This window comes from Dromaius novaehollandiae, chromosome Z (genome assembly GCF_036370855.1).
Source record: "Dromaius novaehollandiae isolate bDroNov1 chromosome Z, bDroNov1.hap1, whole genome shotgun sequence".
NCBI lineage: Eukaryota > Metazoa > Chordata > Aves > Casuariiformes > Dromaiidae > Dromaius > Dromaius novaehollandiae.
Window position 1 is genome coordinate 10,526,325 of NC_088132.1, and position 18,688 is coordinate 10,545,012.

The 18,688-nt window shown below is 43.5% G+C and overlaps 1 protein-coding gene across 2 annotated transcripts; it reads right to left on the reverse strand.

The window, feature by feature from the left end:
* Positions 1-8,212: 8,212 nt before the first annotated feature.
* FNTA (farnesyltransferase, CAAX box, subunit alpha) lies at positions 8,213-17,172 on the reverse strand. 2 transcript variants are annotated; one of them, XM_026098508.2, is made up of 9 exons: positions 17,014-17,172; positions 16,512-16,597; positions 15,793-15,907; positions 14,808-14,912; positions 13,947-14,073; positions 13,385-13,533; positions 11,324-11,386; positions 10,598-10,769; positions 8,213-8,884 (listed from the first exon to the last, which is right to left on the reverse strand). In XM_026098508.2, exons 1-9 carry the CDS (start codon positions 17,136-17,138, stop codon positions 8,756-8,758), a joined length of 1,071 nt encoding a protein of 356 aa, XP_025954293.2. In that variant the 5' UTR covers positions 17,139-17,172; the 3' UTR covers positions 8,213-8,755. The 2 variants fall into 2 exon arrangements, with proteins under 2 accessions (XP_025954293.2, XP_025954301.2); XM_026098516.2 differs by lacking the exon at positions 17,014-17,172 and adding an exon at positions 16,750-16,908.
* Positions 17,173-18,688: the final 1,516 nt, after the last annotated feature.

The following is an 18,688-nucleotide window of genomic DNA, read 5'->3' on the forward strand; positions in this document are numbered from 1 at the left end:
TTGGGGGTTACCACTGAACTAACTGATACCCATTCCACGTGAATGAATCAGAAACAGAGTCCCAAACACTGTTCCAGCAAGGAAGACGTATCAGGGATGTATCCTGTTTGTTTACAAAGCCCTGTTTCTGTGAAGCAGGAGGAAGCAAATGAAGCAATGTCTGTTCATCATAGCAAACGCTCTTTCTGCGATTGTTTGGCAATATTTATGCATGTTTCTCAGAGCCCAGTCCTGGTTCAGGCTGCAAGCAAGGTTTTTATTACTCTTCTTGCTGTTTTCCTCTCTGCTATCCCCCCTCTTTTAAGCCAGTACCCAGACTTACGCAGACTCCCTAAGAATTCAAGTCACTGAGCGGCCCTGACTGTTTTGAGTGCTGCTCTGTGCCTGTACTTATAATGCATGCTGGCATTTGATGCAAGAAACAAGCCGCTCTGAGCAAAGTATAGTGATTAATCTTCAGAAGCATATACCTCTAATTGAAGTAAGATTTAAGACAACTTCTACCACATGCACAGGCCTCTCAGTTCTCCTGCTGGGATCATGTGATAGGTGAGACATGAAAGTGAAGTTATGCAGTAGACTCATGCACATGGAGCTACAAAGCTGGCACAAGATTGTGGGGTTGTGGAAGGCCTTCATGGCTAGGTCTTTTCCTATGAGGATCCCTGTGAGCGAAAGGGCCTTCTAGAAGGCACTGCAAGATCTCATCAGCTCCAGCATCACCCAGGCCAGGTACAGCATGGCAATTGACTGGAAACCAGCACCCTGCACTGTTCGTATCTGCTGTGCAGGCACGGAGGTTAGGAGCAGAAAACAAGTTAAAACTTGTGCACTGAAATAGAGGCTGCTAGCATTTGCAGGAGCAGTGGGTGTCTCTGAGTACACCAGGTGTTTACAACATGAACAGTTCCTGCTGTAAAGAGCCTGTGCTATAAAGTGACAGCTGGAAGCAGGTAGCCTTGGAAATAAAGCCCAGGGGATCAGGGTCATGTCCTGGTCATGGCTACTGAGTAGCAAGTCTGTTGTAAAGGGGGTTACCTGCCCTGTCTTTCCATTTCTCATCTTCCCCTACGTATTTCAACTCACTTAGCTCAGTCAGGTACAGAGCCACAAGTCTATTATCAGCAATTAAAAAAAGAAATGAGAAAGTCAATACAGACAAACCTGGAGGGAAGGCAGGGCTCTTACTGCAATTGCACAGAACTGCTGGGGGTGCTGAGTGGTTCCGTCTGGTTCTGCAGCAGGCGCCTCCCCTGAAATTATTTGCTGTAGTATTTTTAGCTGTTATTAGTGATGTATGAGAAGTGATTCCGGATTGCCCCAGACTCACTCATCCCCCATCTGCCCCTTCCTTCTGCAATGATGAGAGAAAATTTCAACTCCAGAAGGGACTTAACTGTGCCTGGGACACAACTAATGACAAACAAAACCCATCAGGCTTTTGGAGATTTTGTCCAAATGTCCTCCCCCATTTAATAAGAAGTGAGATCTTGTCCAAAACAAAGACCTCTCATACATTTTCCTTCTGAATACCAGAAACAAAGCAGTTTTCTATTCTCAGTTTACCAGTTTTTCATTTTCAGTTAAAAAGCAATCAATATTGACATTTTAAAACTTGTTTTTAAAAACAGATGTTTCAAGTTGTCATTTGCCCACTTAAAATACTAACACTCTCTCCATGCATTTGTAGACTCCAGCCAAGCTCAGGGTCTTTGTGGGCTAGACCTCACCAAACATTTAGCAACATAATGGGCTCTGCCACTTGACTGACTGCAAAAGGCTGGATAGTGCTGCAAAGAGTTATGTCCTTGGGAGCCCTTCAAACCCACCACACAGCTGGGCTGCAGGTTGGTACCTGAAATGGCCACTTTGGCTCATTTTGCAGCAGAGGAACTGTGTCAATGCAGGACAAGTCAGCAGAGCTAGTGAGCACTGCAAGCTATAATGTATAGAGACAGTGCATTCTCATTGTCTTCTAGTAAAACCATGAATAAAACTCACATTGATGGTGTGGCTGGAAGCTAGAGCAGGGAGAAATGCATGTCACCTCTCTGACCACAAAAAGGAAAGAAGTATATCTACCTGCCATCTTATCCTGTGACAGGCTATCACCGAAAGAGGAGAAAAGGGGACACACAACAGCAATACAGACACAACCTCCTTTTCCTTTTCTTCTCCACCTTCCAAAGCTTCTTGGTAGCAGCCCAAGCATTTATTCAGCTGTTGTTGGGTCTGTTGGAGGGATGACTTGGACAACACACAGGATGCATCAGGAACCACTGAAGTACTCAACTGCTGTAATAAAATATACCTATTTAGAGCAACTCAAAAACAAAAGAATGAGAAGTCAGGGCACAGCCGGACCCCTTCACAATGGAAAGATCACCTCTCATGAACACTACTGATGTGGTAGCTTTAAACCTGTCACTCTATCTTTTCAGATCTGGGCAGAGGTACCAGAGCTAGCTTTCTACCCTCTGGAGGGAGTAGCAGTGAGAAGTCCTAGCACACACATGGGAAGCAGCTGCAACTGAACAGTCCTTGGTGCTCCAGCTGGCTTGGTTAAAGTCACCTGTGGCAGCTGTTCATTCACTTAAGACCTGCACTATAGTGACAGACCAGAAGGCTAGACAAGGGAGAAATATTTGCCTTTGCCCTTATTCACTGGAGTCCTCAATACTGTTTTCCTATGAACAACACAACCAGTTTTGGACCTTTAACGGGGCAGTTGATTTCCTCACCCAAGCCCGAGGCATCCCTTGACTTTCAAGAAGAAGTAGATTCACTCGTCTTTCGATCAGTATTTACAGAAACAGCTAACAAGGCCCAGCACTCCATTGCAGAGGGATCAAAAAATTTGCCACAGGAAAGCTGATTTGAAAGGTTCCACGACTTCACAACTTTTGAAGGAGCATCAAGATAGGACTCTGACTGGAGGCACATCTCCAGAAGGTGCAAGTTGGCCACAAAACCCACCTTCTGAGAAGAGGGAGTTGTCTTAATGTCGCACAGTTAATTTAGAACACCAGGACTCAACAGAGTCCAAATCTGATACAAGGTTTCTGGTTTCAGAGGCAGCAAGGAGATCCTGTACATCGTTTCAATTAATTAAAAATTATCCTCCAATTAACACTACCAGTTTTCAGTGAAGATGAGCATACAGACCCTGCCAGAATGCCTGCACTTGAGTCCCCTGCGGGGCTACCTACGGACTTATCAAGCAGCTGCTCTTCAGTTCTTAGCAGGTGCAAAATAAGTTGGGTTGCATGGAGAAAGAGCTCTCCTGGTAAAACCCCCTCTTGGCTGCACGATGCCACGGGTGAACTCAGAGAGAATTTCACACTGCCATCTAGCGGTTAACATCCCCTTTCCCGCCAGCACAGCACCAGAAAAATGATACAGCAAAGATTTTGGTTTCCCAAGGCTAAAAAGTAACATATCTCATATGTCATGGCTGCTTCGGGACCGGTCATGGGTGAAATGTCACAGAACGGTTGAGGCTGGAAGTGACCTCTGGAGATCATCTAGTCTAACCCCCTGCTCAAGCAGGGTCACCTACAGCACGCTGCCCTGAACTGTGTCCAGGCGGCTTTCGAACATCTCCAAGGAAGGAGACCCCACAACCTCTCTGGGCAACCTGTGCCACTGCGCAGTCACCCTCACAGGAAGGAAGTTTTTCCTCATGTTTAGACGGAATTTCCTGTGTTTCCGTTTGGGCCTGTTGCCTCTCATCCTGTCACTGGGCACCACTGAAAAGCGTCTGGCCCCATCTTCTTTATACCCTCCCTTCAGATACTTAAACACAGTGATAAGATCCCCCCTCAGCCTTCTCTTCTCCAGGCTGAACAGGCCCAGCTCTTTCTGCCTGCGGTCCCTCCATCACCTCAGCAGTCCTCTGCTGGACTCGCTCCAGTAGCTCCATGTCTCTCTCGCACTGGGGAGCCCAGCACTGGACACAGCACTCCAGGTGCAGCCTCAGCAGGGCTGAGCAGAGGGGGAAAGATCACCTCCCTCGACCTCTCGGCAATGCTCTTCCTCAGGCAACCGAGGACACCATTGGCCTTCTTGGCCACAAGGGCACACTGCTGGCTCACGGTCAACTTGTTGTCCCCCAGCACCCCCACGTCCTTCTCCGCAGACCTGCCTTCCAGCAGGTTGGCCCCCACCTGTACTGGTGCATGGGGTTATTCCTCCCCAGGGGAAGGACTCTGCACTTCCCTTGGTTGAACTCCATGAGGTTCCTCTCTGCTCAACTCTCCAGCCTGTCCAGCTCCCTCTGAATGGCAGCACAGCCCTCTGCGGTATCAGACACTGCTCCCAGTTTTGTAGCATCAGCAGACTTGCTGGGGGTGCACTCAGTCCCTTCATCTAGGTCACTGATGAACAAGCTGAACAATACCGGACCCAGAATTGACCCCGGGGGAACACCACTAGCTACCGGCCTCCAGCCAGACTTTGTGCCGCTGATCACAACCCTCTGAGCTCTGCCTGTCAGCCAGTTCTCAGTCCATCTCACCGTCTGCTCCTCTAGCCTGCACTTCCTGAGCTTGCCCATGAGGATGTTACGAGAGGCAGCGTCAAAAGCCTTCCTGAAGTCAAGGCAGACAACATCCACTGCTCTCCCCTCATCTACCCAGCCAGTCATTCGAACAGAGAAGGCCCTCAGGTTGGTTAGGCATGATTTCCCCTTTGTGACTCCACACTGACTACTCCCGATCACCTTCTTGTTCTTCATGTGCTTGGAAACAGCACGCAGGATGGGCTGCTCCATCCCCTTTCCAGGGATGGAGGTAAGGCTGACTGGCCTGTAGCTCCCCAGGTCCTCCTCCTTGCCCTTTTTGTAGACTGGAGTGACACTTGCTTTCTTCCAGCCCTCAGGCACCTCTCCCGATCACCATGACCTTTCAAAGATGATTGAGAGTGGCCTAAAAATGACATAATTGAAATACGCAGTAGAGCACAGAGAGTCTTAGCCCCAAGGAGCTTACATAGGACAGCTCACATAGACATCCTAAGGTGAGGTTCCCAGCTAAATCTGGTAAAGCTCCTATTAGCTTTTCATGCTAAGCACATAACAGTCTTGTCCTGAATGTTCACATGCAGGCACTTTTATGCCTTTTTATATACTGTAATACTGTTTTGCAAATTCAGGACCTGTCCTAGCAGCAGAAGGCAAGATATTCTTCTCTGAGTAGGCACAAGGAGGCCCTGAACTTGTAGAAATGATCCTCTCTCAACAGTGTCAAGAGCGTCACTTCTGGTGCAGGGTTAGGCTCCTAAGTTTCAAAATTGCTTGTATCTGAAGGATGTATGCTCTTAAGCCAAATGGTGCATTAGATAATAAGAAGGGAAAAGAGAAGAGATGAATAGAGAACATGATGTTTCCACATTTAAACTGTGATTTCCACCAGGGACAGATCATTCCTATTTGCGTGCTTGAATGGATAATATATTATGGAGACAAACAAAGTTTGTCATCTACTTTAGAGATTTCATCTGCTGTTCATCTACACAGAGTATTTTAAAATGGCAGTGCTAATCATATGACAGAATTATAGAGACCAGTTCAGACTGTCAGGTGTTCTGGAAAGGACCTGTTAAAGGACAAAAATCATGTAGCTGTTATATTCAAATGCCATTTTTCTACCTGTTGCTGTTAGAATATATTGTACCAGAAGTCTGGCAGTACAGCCTTGAAGGGAGAGAATATGATTTCAGCCTGAAATATTTAAAATAGATTATTTACAAGAAAAATAAATATTGCAATATATTGGACACCTGTGGACTAGAAGTAAAATGGTGTACTGCCAGATTAACAGTTTTATAAGCCAAACTATTTTACTCAAGTTTTCCATATAAATCCACCCTAAGCAGAAGCTATACTAGGGAAACCTGCTGCCAATCCAAAAGCCACAGGGGTAATCTCCAATTAAAACATGGTCTTAGAACGGAAACTGCAAAGCACACACCTTATCCCACAATGCCAACAACCTGCAGAAGGCACTGATGTTCAGAAGAGGGCTAGGGCCAGGCTGAAGAACATTTGTCATGCTACTGGTATTGCAGCCACCATGCCATATCTGGGATAACATCTGAGACATGTGGCTCAGGGTTTTAATAAAGATAGTCTCTCTCTAGTCACATACACAAGGCAGGAAAACCACAGCTGCAGTGCCTCCACTGCCTATTTTGAACTTGCACACAGGCAAGTCCACCAGCATTCATGAAGCCACTGGGTGAGCCTTCAAGGGATGACTCCACACTACTGCATGTTGTTCATGTACTCCTTCATTCAAAAAAACTTAAAAGCTTTAAGGCATTTTGCATTCTTGTTGGGGCACGTCTCTCCGTCAGCCCATTATCATCACTGCACCTTATGAATTGCCCACTAACACTTGGACAGAAGTGTTTCCCACGGCTAGAGTGATTAAAAACCTTACTGCTTCCCTGCTGGAGGATACTGCTACCACACCAAAGATCCAGCAGAAGAGCATGCTTGTGATCTGTGTCAGCAAAGTCAGACAGCCACTGATAGAAGCATTTTGTGCTGAGGTGGTTTTGCACTGAACAGATGAGGAAGGAATTGCACAGTGTTTTGTCAGCTGAGTTGCAGAGACAGTAAGACGGGAATCAGTAACAGCTTTGATAGACACAACTAAACAAAAGCAAAGACATCAGCCCCTAATAAAAGCAGGCACAGGAAATTATTTCACACGCTTTAATAATTCTCTGTACTCCGTTTAAGGTTGCAGTTACACAGATTTACAAGAGACAGTTGTACCAGTATAGTTTTCCATTTATACTTCAGCATTTTTATTACAGACGCTGCTGTAATAAAATTGTACACAGCAGTCACATCGCCACATACAGTCAGTCACAAAGGTAATTTTTTGTTGTACAGATGAGCCCTTATGATAGATCAGTTATATGTTTCACCTGATCATAGCTAGGTAGAGTCAGTAGTAGCAACGCCTATAGGTTAAGGTGATTCAATACTTCCTACTGTAAGATTCTGCTGTTCATTACCTATATACTTTGTCCAGAATGTTAAGCTTTCACTTCCGTGAGATTTTGCCTCAGACCTATTTTTAAAATTAAAAGCTTGGTAGCTACGGTTGCAGACTAGTGGGGCAGCTCATCATTTTCAGTTTTGACAGCTTGGTATTTCTGAGCACGGTTGACTGTCACAGAACTGAGGCATAGTTCTTTCCAATTTAGTGTACTTTCATTTAGAAACAATTTAACTGTATAGAAATATAATTTTTTTGTTCTTAAAATACAACTGGTAACAACTTCTCTTCAAAAGCTTGAAGTTCATGTCCAATTTAAATTTACAAGGGCCACTTAAAAAATGCTTTCTCTACTGCGGGGAAAGTGGCAAAAAATTTTTTAAAAATTACATGGCTTTTATTTATTAGTTTCATTACCCACAAGTTGTTTTAATTTTAAAGAATGCACTGCATAAACATACTTTAAGCTTTTAACAATAACCTGCAGTATGGTTAACTATGACAGCAACTTCTAATGGTTGATATTAGACAGTTCATTTATGGTATAAATACCATTACTCATTTGTTCCCTCCATGTTCATTGGCAAAAAAGTATGTCATATCAGACACATACTCTATGCTAAGAACACAGCTTATAATAGCTGTTTACTGAAAATAAGACAGATGCAGCAGCCTCCTTGTACAGGTGTACACTTGCTGAGCAGTTCTGCACTGCAGGTAGACTATAACTCTTTCAACTGGTAGGAAAAAATACTTTTTGGGAAAGAAACGAAGGTCTAGAGGAGCAAAGACATTGAAGCATCTACAGCAGAAAGGTCCCCAACAAAACCCCTCCTTCCCTCCCAATGCAGTGAAGACAATGTAATATAACCAGCTAGTAATAATCTGTTCTGATTGATTTCAGTTTTGTCTGCTTACAAATATATACACAAAGGTGAAAAAACTCCCCTCCAATTTTCAGTTATCTGAACAGGATTCCAAGAACTGAGCAGATCTTCCAAGGCCTTCAAAGCATTCTTCCTGACTGTGCAAGGCTAACTTCTACATCTAGTATATTTAAAGCATCTGGGGTCAGAATACTCCAATGCAAAAGATGCATTAGTGCAGGAAAGTCTAATACCCCTAAAAGGGCTAACATTCAAGAAGCATACACCACGCATATCCAAAGTCCAGAAAAAACACACTAAAACATTTCAGACAAATAGTTTAAGTCATTTGTTTTTATTACAAAATGACAGTTGGTGTGTTAGCTGCATACAACAGCACATGCTGTCAGTGTTGCAGAGCTCTTCCCATACACGGCAACAACTGCAGCCCCTGCCTGTAGACACCAGAACTAGGTTACTTTATATCCACTAAACCCAAGCCTCTGCAGTGATGACTGCAAGTAAGTCAGACATGACAGTGTTAGGAAGAGAAGGGGCCCTGGAGCAGACAAGCCAGAGTGTGAGAAACTGGTTTAGTGCCTTATAAATAGCAAGTATAGCTTTATGTATTTATTATGAAGTAAGTCCTTTATTTGGTACATTTCAATAATTATTAAACCTTAATAAACTTCTTTACTGCACCAACAGCCATCACCAGTAGCAGCAGTGACCCAACAGACTATGCAGCGCTCTTCACTTCTTTCATTATGATACCTGATAACGAGGGAAAACTACATAGCATTTTACACTGGCTGATGCCCCCCTGCTTGGTTCTCTAAAACAGCTTCACAGCTTAACACCGTTTTCTTCCATGTTCAGTTACTGCTGCTTATCTGTTGGTGTGCTCTGTTCAGTGCCTGAGCAGTGCTTGTTCTTAAGGGACCTTCCAATATATCTCCAATATTCCTTTCGGATGGTGTCCTTTTCTTTAGCCAGAATTTCACACAACTGAGAAAGCATTGAGAAATGGAAGTGTTATACCAAAATCAAGCAATGTTATTTATCTTTATAAAATACATATAATATATGGGTCAGGCAGTCTTAGAAATTCCTCTTGCAGCAATAAAATACACTTCATTCACAGGTTTTGCAATAGTGTTCAATGACTAGTAACTAATAACTAACACCAACTCCAACTGGTAGTCATCCATCAGTCTGACAGTGTACAAAAATCTCTTTCTAGTCCTATTTCAGTTGCAACTGTTTCCTCTGTAACTCCCTTCTGCTCTTATCCTTCTTTTCTCCCCCAGCCTATTAAGCTAATAGTATATCGAAGATTGGAAAATGAATAAATCAAGACAGGCTTTGTGCTTTGCCTGTGGTCACTAGAAGTGACTGTGACCAGAACAGCTGTGCACATGCCAGGGCACGATACACACCCAGAGAAAGCACATTCTGAGATGCCATCTATATCAGCAACCTGCAAGAAGATGTAACTATGGGGCAGGATACACCCCGAGGGCGTGTTGGTCATCTCCTGACAAACTTGGCTATCTCCTAGTGAACTGGTAGACTGTAGACCACTTGATCCAGGACAACAGGTCAGACATTCTGTTCTTGCATCTTCTGTACTCCAAATGAACTGACTGGAGCTACGTCTTTCTCTTAGCAGGCTGCTCAAAAAGGATTTTCAATGCTTAAGCTGAACTCTCACAACTTGTTAGAGCTGGTGCTATACAGATACTTCTTCATCTCCTGATTTTTGTTTCTTTTTAATCGGGGTGAGCAGTGGGGCACAGAAGTCAACCCTGCTCACTGGACACGATGTACTGAATTCATAGCGTATGAATGCTGCCCACAAATGTTCTAGTCAATTTTCATTTATTAAGCAGATGACATTGTCTTGCTTAACAAACAAGAGCTTGATAGTAGCAGCTTCAAGGCCTGAATATATGAAAAAGCCAAACTCAGTGGAATAGTATTAGGGATATGAAGCTGGGAGGTATAATTTCACTTTTAGTTTGTGGTCCTGAAGCACAGCAGAGGACAAATTTTGAGAAACATGGATGCTGGAACACAGAGGCTCTGAGCAAGAACTGCAATGCTAATCACACTCATTCTGGTCTGGCCCAAAGAACACCGAATGAAGAGCGTTCTTGGAAATGCTGCACTGCAAGCCACAGCAAGGAGTTCCTTGAAGAGGAACCATAAGGAGTAACATTTCAGAAGCCATTTATTCTCTGTAGGGAATGGTACCTGACATCCCTTATTGATGCCCTCAGATTTTCTACTGGCTTTTAAGATAATTGTCAGTTTTCTTAGCCAGAGCTAAGAAGTGCAAACGGAGCTTGAGATTCTATTTATATACAGATATTTTGAGGACAAGGGCCACTAACAAAAAAAGTGAGTTTGTGGTACAAAGTTAACATTGGAAACTCTTCATTTTTTTGAACATTCCCCTTCTTTATGCAATATTAGAAACTTTCCTTTACTACCAAGTGAAGAAAAGTTGCAGTGATTTCGTAACTGGAAAATTAGTATTTATAGTTAAACAGAAAGGACCACAGTGGTTATGTGTCTTTCCAGTCCAACACTTCATACAGCTGTGATTAACAAATAACCTGTTCTGTTCATGAAAATTAATCCCATTTTGTCTAGCAATAACATAAGAAAACAATAGACAGCATCCCTGAGGAGCAAAATCAAGCTTTCCAAGCCTACCTCTAACGCCTTGTTTAGTGTTTCTTCCTTGTTATCACACTGGTTTTCAAGCATATCTTCATAGATGTCCACAAGAAAGGCAATCAGATAGGGTGAGCTGTGGCTGGGCTGTAAATCCAACAGTTGCTCTAATAGATTTGGGTATTTCGAAAGACCTCGATCCTGAAGAATCCTAGAAGAGAGGTAAATAGGCTTGAAACATAATGCTAGTAAATTTGGTGCTATGAATTAAATTTTGGTTATGACTGATTTATTTGGAGATCAGTTTTAAAAAAAGGGATGCAAATACAAGTTAGGCAGAAAGTAAGCAGCATAAATATAATGCAGCAACCATACAGCTTGAAATTGTAGTAAGCTAGTATAGCTACGCTCAACTTAGCAGAAATTATACTGAAAGCATACTCATTACTTCCTGCTCGAGGCTCTTGAATCCAGTAACATTACAGAGGCAAGTTTTTCAAAGCGTGAGAAGCACTTGAAATCCTCCCACAAGAGGGCTAGAAACTAAGTGGAAAGTTACACAGAGATTAAGTTAATACATCATCCCCCTGTAGAGGTTTCTGCCTGCCCACTTTAGTGCACAAGCCTTGAATAAGAAAACTGAAAAGCTACCGATAAACAGCAACAAGCTCCTAGTTAGCAACCAGGCATAGGACATGAGAAGTCAAACAGTTCAAGGCACTTTCCACAGATGCTCTCTCTGCTCCACAGATAAGGAGGCCTCACCCTTTTAAATAGTTCCAAGCGCTCTCATTATGTGGTACTGCTGTGATCATCTCAAGGGTGTATCTGTGAGAAAAAGATAACAGGATATGAATGCAAACACAAGCATTTCTGTTAGAAGTTAGCTGAACATGCCCAGCTCTCTCCCAGGCACATCTGTCTAGTCTATACTTCAGAGTCTTTTTGCTGATCATCTCAGTGAGGTCTTAGATCAGAAGTATCCTGCAATACAACTGCAGATCTCAAACAGGCAGGTGTTGTGATAACTGTTTCAAATCTCAAAGTGTTTCTATTTGTTGCATTTTGTGCAATAATGAAACAATCCTCAAAATTCAGAATCTTAACTTCTCCCCTCACTAAGAAATAACATGATAAATTCTCACGGCATGCCAGGGGAATAACTCGTGTCTTGATGCTGAGTCTGAACTTGAATGAGGAGGGATTGAAAAGAGCTAGAGTAACAGAAGCACAGTGTCAGCTTATGTTAATATTACTGTAAGGTACCTATTTGCAGAACTTCTGTTATGAAGTCAAACAGCTGCACCTCAGCAAACCCACAGAAAGGCACAGCCTGAGCTTTAACCTCACATAGCCTTCTGTAGCTGTTCCATTAAACAGAAGCAGCAGTGAGGAACCATTTCCAAACACAAAGCAACAATAGTTGCCTGCCATGTTTCATGTCACAAAGCCACATTTCAGCTTCACAAAACAGCTTTCACCTTCCATTCCTCCCACAGCAGCCCCAGGCACTCAGCTGACTTGCAGAGAACTGATACTGCTAATCAGTTCTGCAAGCAGTACTGCAATAAAAAAATGTCTGAACCTTTTTAACCTTCCTGCAGTCCCTATTGAGGGACTGAGTGTATCCAGGAACAAGCGGACCAACTACAGTTCTATAATGACATTTGGGAAATAGTAACATCGGACAGTCTGGTTCTTGAGAATGTATTCAGTTGAGATTATCCTGAATACAGCACCAACATGTATAAGCAGATCAAGGGAAGAAGGCAGATCTTACTTTTGTAGAGAAAAAATTTGGAAATATCCCAGCCTAAGTCATGTAAATGGTTCAGACTCATTAATCCTCAAGAAAGTTATGATCTGGAAAAAAGCATGACTTATATCAGTAAGCAAAGACACCCATCAAAAGTGGGGATGGTGGAGGATCTTTTATTTATTTATTTATTTATTAAAGAGAACCTATCCAAAGTCTCAGTGTTTCTTCTGAAGCATAACTCTAAAAAACTGCAGTACCTTGTTTTCGTTACTTCTTCACTTTAGACAAATACCTTTTCATAACTGTCAGCCCTGATCAGCACCCTGATATGTGAAAGCCAGACAAGATTTCTTCTTACACTGTCTGCAATAATATAAATAGCTAGAAGTCCAGTTTGTCTTCAGTTACAAATATAGTACTTTGGAACAGATTCCAAAGTTGGTAGTTCTTTAAAACTAGCCAACACTTACACTGGTAGTCATTTTTGTGCTGACTACATGTTTCTGAAAGTTTATTTCTTTTTCTAGCTGTATGAGTTGCCTAACAAAAGCCAATGCCTCTTCCTACAAGCCATGCCCAGGTTTTCATTAAATCATTGCAGCTACTGCACAAATAAAACAGCACTTTAGCATAGTTTCAGCACAGTTAAACTAGTATGGGACTAAGAGCACTTCTTCCAAACTTTCCAGATCAGTCTTCTGGGTAGGATATAAAATACTAATGGTAAGGACAGCTTATGTGGCACTAGTGTCATCATTTTTAGCAGGCTGATCCACTTTTAAGTAGCAGACTGCAAAATGCCATCTGTTTTGTTTCCAAAGCAATCAGCATGGCAGGAAGACAGCCACACAAGACTAGCTTATCCAAGGTAAGCACAGCTTGCAGACAAGTCGGCAGTACTGAACATATCTACATGTGCAGACATTTGATTTACCATCCATGAAAGAGTGCATAAATGCTGCTTTAAAAACAGAAAAGGACAGGCCCAAGAGATTCAAGATCAGTGAAAGCATTCCTTTGCTTGCATGTAATGCAAAATGCTTGTAATCATGAACAGCATTACTTACTGGACTTCTCTGTCTAGGACTGCTGGATCATCATAGCCAGTGGTGTTGAAAATTACAAAGTGTCTTTGGTTCCAAACAGAGTTATTTCTCACATCCTCCCTCAGAAGCTGGTCTACATATTCCAGTTCATTATCCCATAACTTGAACTCCTGAAAGAAAGGGAAGGTGGGAAGAAAGAAACAATGAAGAGCTTTTTTTTATTTTCTAAAACATTCTACTTGATCCTAAGTTCTTTGCACTTTAAATACAGACTTTTTCTAAAGAAATCAGCCCAAAGTTCTAAGAAAAATAAGGAAAGGTGCACCAGGAACATGCTACAAACAATGCTAACAGCAAATTATTAAACTCACACACATAAAAGCAAATAGCCAACAGCATATCTTCATGACTTACTGGAAGGTAAGTTTATAGCTAAGCTCTGCCATCCACTGAAATGTAATTATTTTTTTCCTCCAGCTTTAAGAATCAAAATGCTGAGTGCAATTTAGGTTGCATTTAAGAAGCAAAACTCGACAACCTGCAGAGAATATTTAGTAAAAAAGCAGTTCCATGGATAAGATACCTGAATAACCCATTGTCTGTGCTGCCAGGCATGGTAATTCTTGGCATCTTGGTTGAGAATGTCAGCTATAAACTCAAGCTCTTGAGATGGATCCTGCAGCCATTCTACCAATACCCGTCTGTGATGCCTAACGACAAGCAGAGGAAGCTATTTTTAGAATAGTCCGAAAAGCTTTATTTGAATGTTTGGCCTGTATTAAAACAGCACTTAACGACTGTACTACTTATAAAAAAAAGTACTAGTTAAATACTTCAAATGAAATATCCCAAAACATTTCACTTGGCTCTGAGAAACATATCATGCAAACTTATACAGCAGCAAATTCTTACGTGACACGTACATATTGGTAAATCATCTCCTTTTAGACAAGTTACCTTTCCCTGAGCTGATAAGTTCCCACTTTGAAACTCGTGGCCAAAGCCCTCATCAGAATAGAATTTTCTAATACTAGATAAGTTCCCTAGCAATGAGAACACTGCTGTTTTCCCCTATGCCCATTCATTTGGGACAAACAACAGGTAAGCAAACTCCAAGTGCCAATAAAAGAAAACAAATTCACTTGTATTTGTCACGTTGTTTGCTATTTCATCAGGCATTTTTGTTCTGTCAGATTTTGAAAGTTTAAATATAAAAGTTAAAAGAAAACAAGACCTCTTTGGCACGTCACATTCATATGTTTTGAACAAATTGTTGAAGAGGACTTTGGCAGTGATTCACATCAACTCCGTTTAACTCCTGTCACTGCCATGGCGGTAGAAGGAAGGAAGATTAACTTTTAGGATCAACAGTCACAACTTATTGTAGGTAAGGAAAAAAATTTCTCTGCAGAAACAGAGAACTGAAAAGAAAAGGTGGTTTTACCAGACTTGGTAGTTCTTTGGCTGATCTTCAATAATAGCTGTAATATACTTAAGCTCCTCATGGAGATCCTTTCCCAAAGACTGCAAGAGGACCCTCCGAAAATGCCTGTATAAAAGTCAAGCATTCAAACATTGCAACAGGGCTTTTGTAAAATTTGCAAAGGAGAACATAAAGAAACGTTTCTTCTTGGTTCTTCTAGCAGTTACAAAGTCAAAAAGAATGTAAAAAATTATACCACATATCCAATTCTGTTAAAGGCCATTCAATTACTGAACAGTTGGCAGCAACTGGAATACAACTGGTTACAACACAGCATGTTATCAAAGACCACAGCAGTCTTAACTTTCAAATTAACCTCTGTCTATCCACACTAGTTAGATCATCACAGAAACTATGGCTATGTGCTTAAAATAATATAAACTTTCTGGTTTTATGCAAGTTAGCAGGAAAAAACATACAAGAGGTACATGTTAGCATTCATGTTAGCATTCAAAGCTTAAAAAGCTCTACCCTAAATATCAAAAACTCTCTGTTTTTTCCATTATCTACCTGAACATTAAACTGACAGTTCTTTTAAAATGCACTATTTAGTAACTATGCAACTACTTGCATAGTTACTAAAACCTGACAAATAGCAGCTATCATGCTTTTGAACGTCTTCTTGAAGTCAGCTGAAGGTGCCTTTAACGTTTTGGTAAAGCCATGTTATAAGGTAAGTGACTTACGATATAACTTTAAAAAGCTAAGCTTTCTTTGTGGCTAATCCCATCTGGTTTGATAACACCCTCAAAACCAAACAATAATAAACCAAAACAAGACATGGAAAATACTGAACATGGGCTCAGTGTAAAAGCCTGCTGGAAGCTTCCAATACCTCTTGATGTAAATGTAACTGCCCCACCCTGATTATACTAACAGAATTATTACAGACATAAAAGGCTGATAATCAACTGATTATAGAAATAATCCCAAGACTACCACTTACCATACCGTGTAGTTTGCAGCATTCAACTCAATGGCATCTGCAGTTAGCTTGAAAGCTCTTTCACTTCTTTCATCCCGTTGCAGAACGGCCCGGAAGTAATCATACACATCTCTAACTAAATAGACAACAGCATGTTACCCAAGCTTATGAGAAAGTGGCTTGATTAAAGGCTAAGGTTAATAACCCTTTGAAGTTACTTCATACTTTGCATACTTCAAATACACTTTCTGAAGACCACAGCCGCATACTGCTCTGACAACACTGTTTATTGAAACCTCTAATGATACAGTTAATAAGCTGAAAAGCTGCAAAAATGTTTTAAAATACACCATCTGAATAACATCCAAAACAGTCAGAAAAGTACCTTGCTGCTTAATCATACTATTTCCTCACATGCATTAGTTCCACACATCTCTGTTGGGCTGAAACTGCATTACTATGTGAACCATGCTGTCTGCTACGTTCATCCTTAGACATTACGATTTTAAAATAAAAGCTTGGCTAATAAAATTCCAGGTAAAGGTTCAACTCTAGAGATGCTGGACAAAAAGGTGACACACAACGGTCCTATCATAACACATGTTAACTTAATTTGCTTGCAGTGCTGCTCTGCACTAGAATATATACACTAAACCCTGGGGTCTTGCCTTAACAGTACTAAGACACCTAAAAATTTACTCATCTTAAGTGTCCAGCGCACAAAACATTGGAAAGCTTACATTTTTCACTGTAGATGATCTGAACCACAGGATTTGGCCCATCGTTTTGAGGCACCGGCTCAATATCTGCCCACTCCTTCCTGTCCCTGTAAATACACATTTCCTTTCAGCTCCTTTTGAAAAAAACAAGACCATAAAATGCCGCCCAAACCACCGCACGCGCAATCTATTTCCAGCAAATGCTCCCCCATGGTCATCGGTAGTATTTTAACGAAGGCCGACGGGCCCCCGGGTTTACCTGTACGGCACGTAGCCGCCGCTCTCCTCCCCCTCTTCTTCCTCCTCCTCCTCCTCCCGCCCCAGCAGCAGGGGCAGCTGCCGCTGCGCCTCGTCGCCCCGCAGCCCCGCCGCCATGCCACACCGCTTCCCGCACTTCCGGGCTGCGCGCAGCGTCACGTGACGTCACGTGACGTCACCGTAACGCGCCACCGCCCTCGCGGCCGCAACGGACGGGCGGAGCGAGCCCCGCCGTGGCCGCTCGGGGCGGCGCCGGCCGCGGCACCTGTACAGCACGTAGCCGCCGTCGTCGCCCTCCTCCTCCTCTTCCAGCAGCTGCCCGAAGCCGCCCTCCGGCTCGCCGCCGCCCTCGGGCTCCGGCGGCGCCGCCGCGGTCCCCTCGGCCGCCATCGCCCTGCCGCGCCCCTCCCCGCAGCTTCCGGGGGAGGGGGAACCATCGAGGCGGCCGGCGGCGGCGGGGGTAGAGCGGCCGCGCGGAGCGGCGGAGCATGCGCAGTGCGCGGCGGCGGCGGGCCCGGGCCTGGGCGCGGAGCGGGAGGAGCGTGCGGCGGCGGCGGGCCCGTGTGGGGGTGCACCGCGGGGAAACGGCCGCCGCCCGGCAGAAGGAGGCAGCGGGGCTCCGGTGGCCGCCGTGACTCGGAGGCGGTGGGCTCCGGGCTGCGCGCTTTGTCGTCGCTTGCGTCTGGCCCTCGCTGCCCAGAGGAGGCCGAGGCGCGGGTGGCAGCTGTGAGGCTGGTGGCGATGGTGGTTTTCAGAGTCGCAGGAGGGCTGAGGTGGGAAGGGGCCTCTGGAGATCGTCTGGTCCGCCCCTCGCGCCCCACTCAAGCAGGATCAACTGCGGCAGGTCGCCCAGGACCCCTGCTTTTCCCCTAGCACAGTATTCTTGTAATCAGGAACATGCATTGCGTGTCAGTGTGGCATAGCGATGGGCTGTCACGTCTCTGGGCACGTGTAATTGCATAGTATTTATCAACTGCTTAGGTAATTATTACCTACTGTGTTTGGTGTTCTTGGTTCTCTGTAATATAATGAAAAATCTGCAAAACGAGAAGTGAAGGAAAGGGAGGCATTTTTTCATGTTTCCCATGACAACCTGCCATAACACCAATGTTGGGGCTTGCAGGTGCAAGACTATGAGACCAACAGTGCCAGAAAAGCACTGTAGGAACCCAAGGGAAAACTGCCACAGAGGCTCTGAGAAAACACTGCTACAGCAGCTGAGGTGAAAGGTTAGAGACCTGCAAGAGCAGAACCTTCCTGTTACTGATACTAAGGCACCTCAGGCGCTGTGCAGCACTATATTTCTTCACCTAAGGAAACTCACCAAGTAAAACCAGCGTTGAACTGAAGTTTCTGATAGGGCAGGACTGAGGAAACTGGTCACTGCTACAGATGGAGTTAGAAAGAAGCACTGAAACAGTTGAAACCAATAGATGAAGAAACCAACCGAGGAAGTCAGGAGACCCTGTGAGTGGTGCTGGCTGCTGGGGCAGAGCAGCTGCAGGGAGGATAGCCCTTAGGTGAAGTAGCCAAATGGACCAAAAAACCCTATAACAGTGTACTGAAAGGCTGTTTTTCGCTAGGAAACTATGAATAGAATAGAAAGGAAATGCAGTAAAACATAGATAGACGCAGAAGGTATCCACCAGTGCGTAAGTGAAAGAAACAAGTACTAAAATGCAGAACTTTTGCAAAAAGGGAGAAAGAACCAAAACAGCCATAAAAAGAAAACAAGGAATGTTAAAATTATACACAAAGCAGAGAAAATGCTACAAGAATGATCACAGGGATGCAGAAGAAGTTACATAAAATGATTTTAAAAGACAAAATCATTTAAAAACAGTATAACGGTGCAGAACACCCCCCCCCCCCAATAACCAGGAAAGAACAAAAGGAGAAAATGGCACGAGAAGGATTCCCGTTCTTTACCTCAGACTTGA

Coding starts and splice junctions, on each gene's coding strand:
- FNTA (XM_026098508.2), bottom strand. CDS start 17,138: ATGGCGGCCGAGGGGACCGCGGCGGCGCCGCCGGAGCCCGAGGGCGGC. Junction 15,908..16,511: donor GATCATCTACAGTGAAAAAT/GTAAGCTTTCCA, acceptor TTGTCTATTTAG/TTAGAGATGTGTATGATTAC. Junction 10,770..11,323: donor GCTTGGAACTATTTAAAAGG/GTGAGGCCTCCT, acceptor CCTCTCTTCTAG/GATTCTTCAGGATCGAGGTC.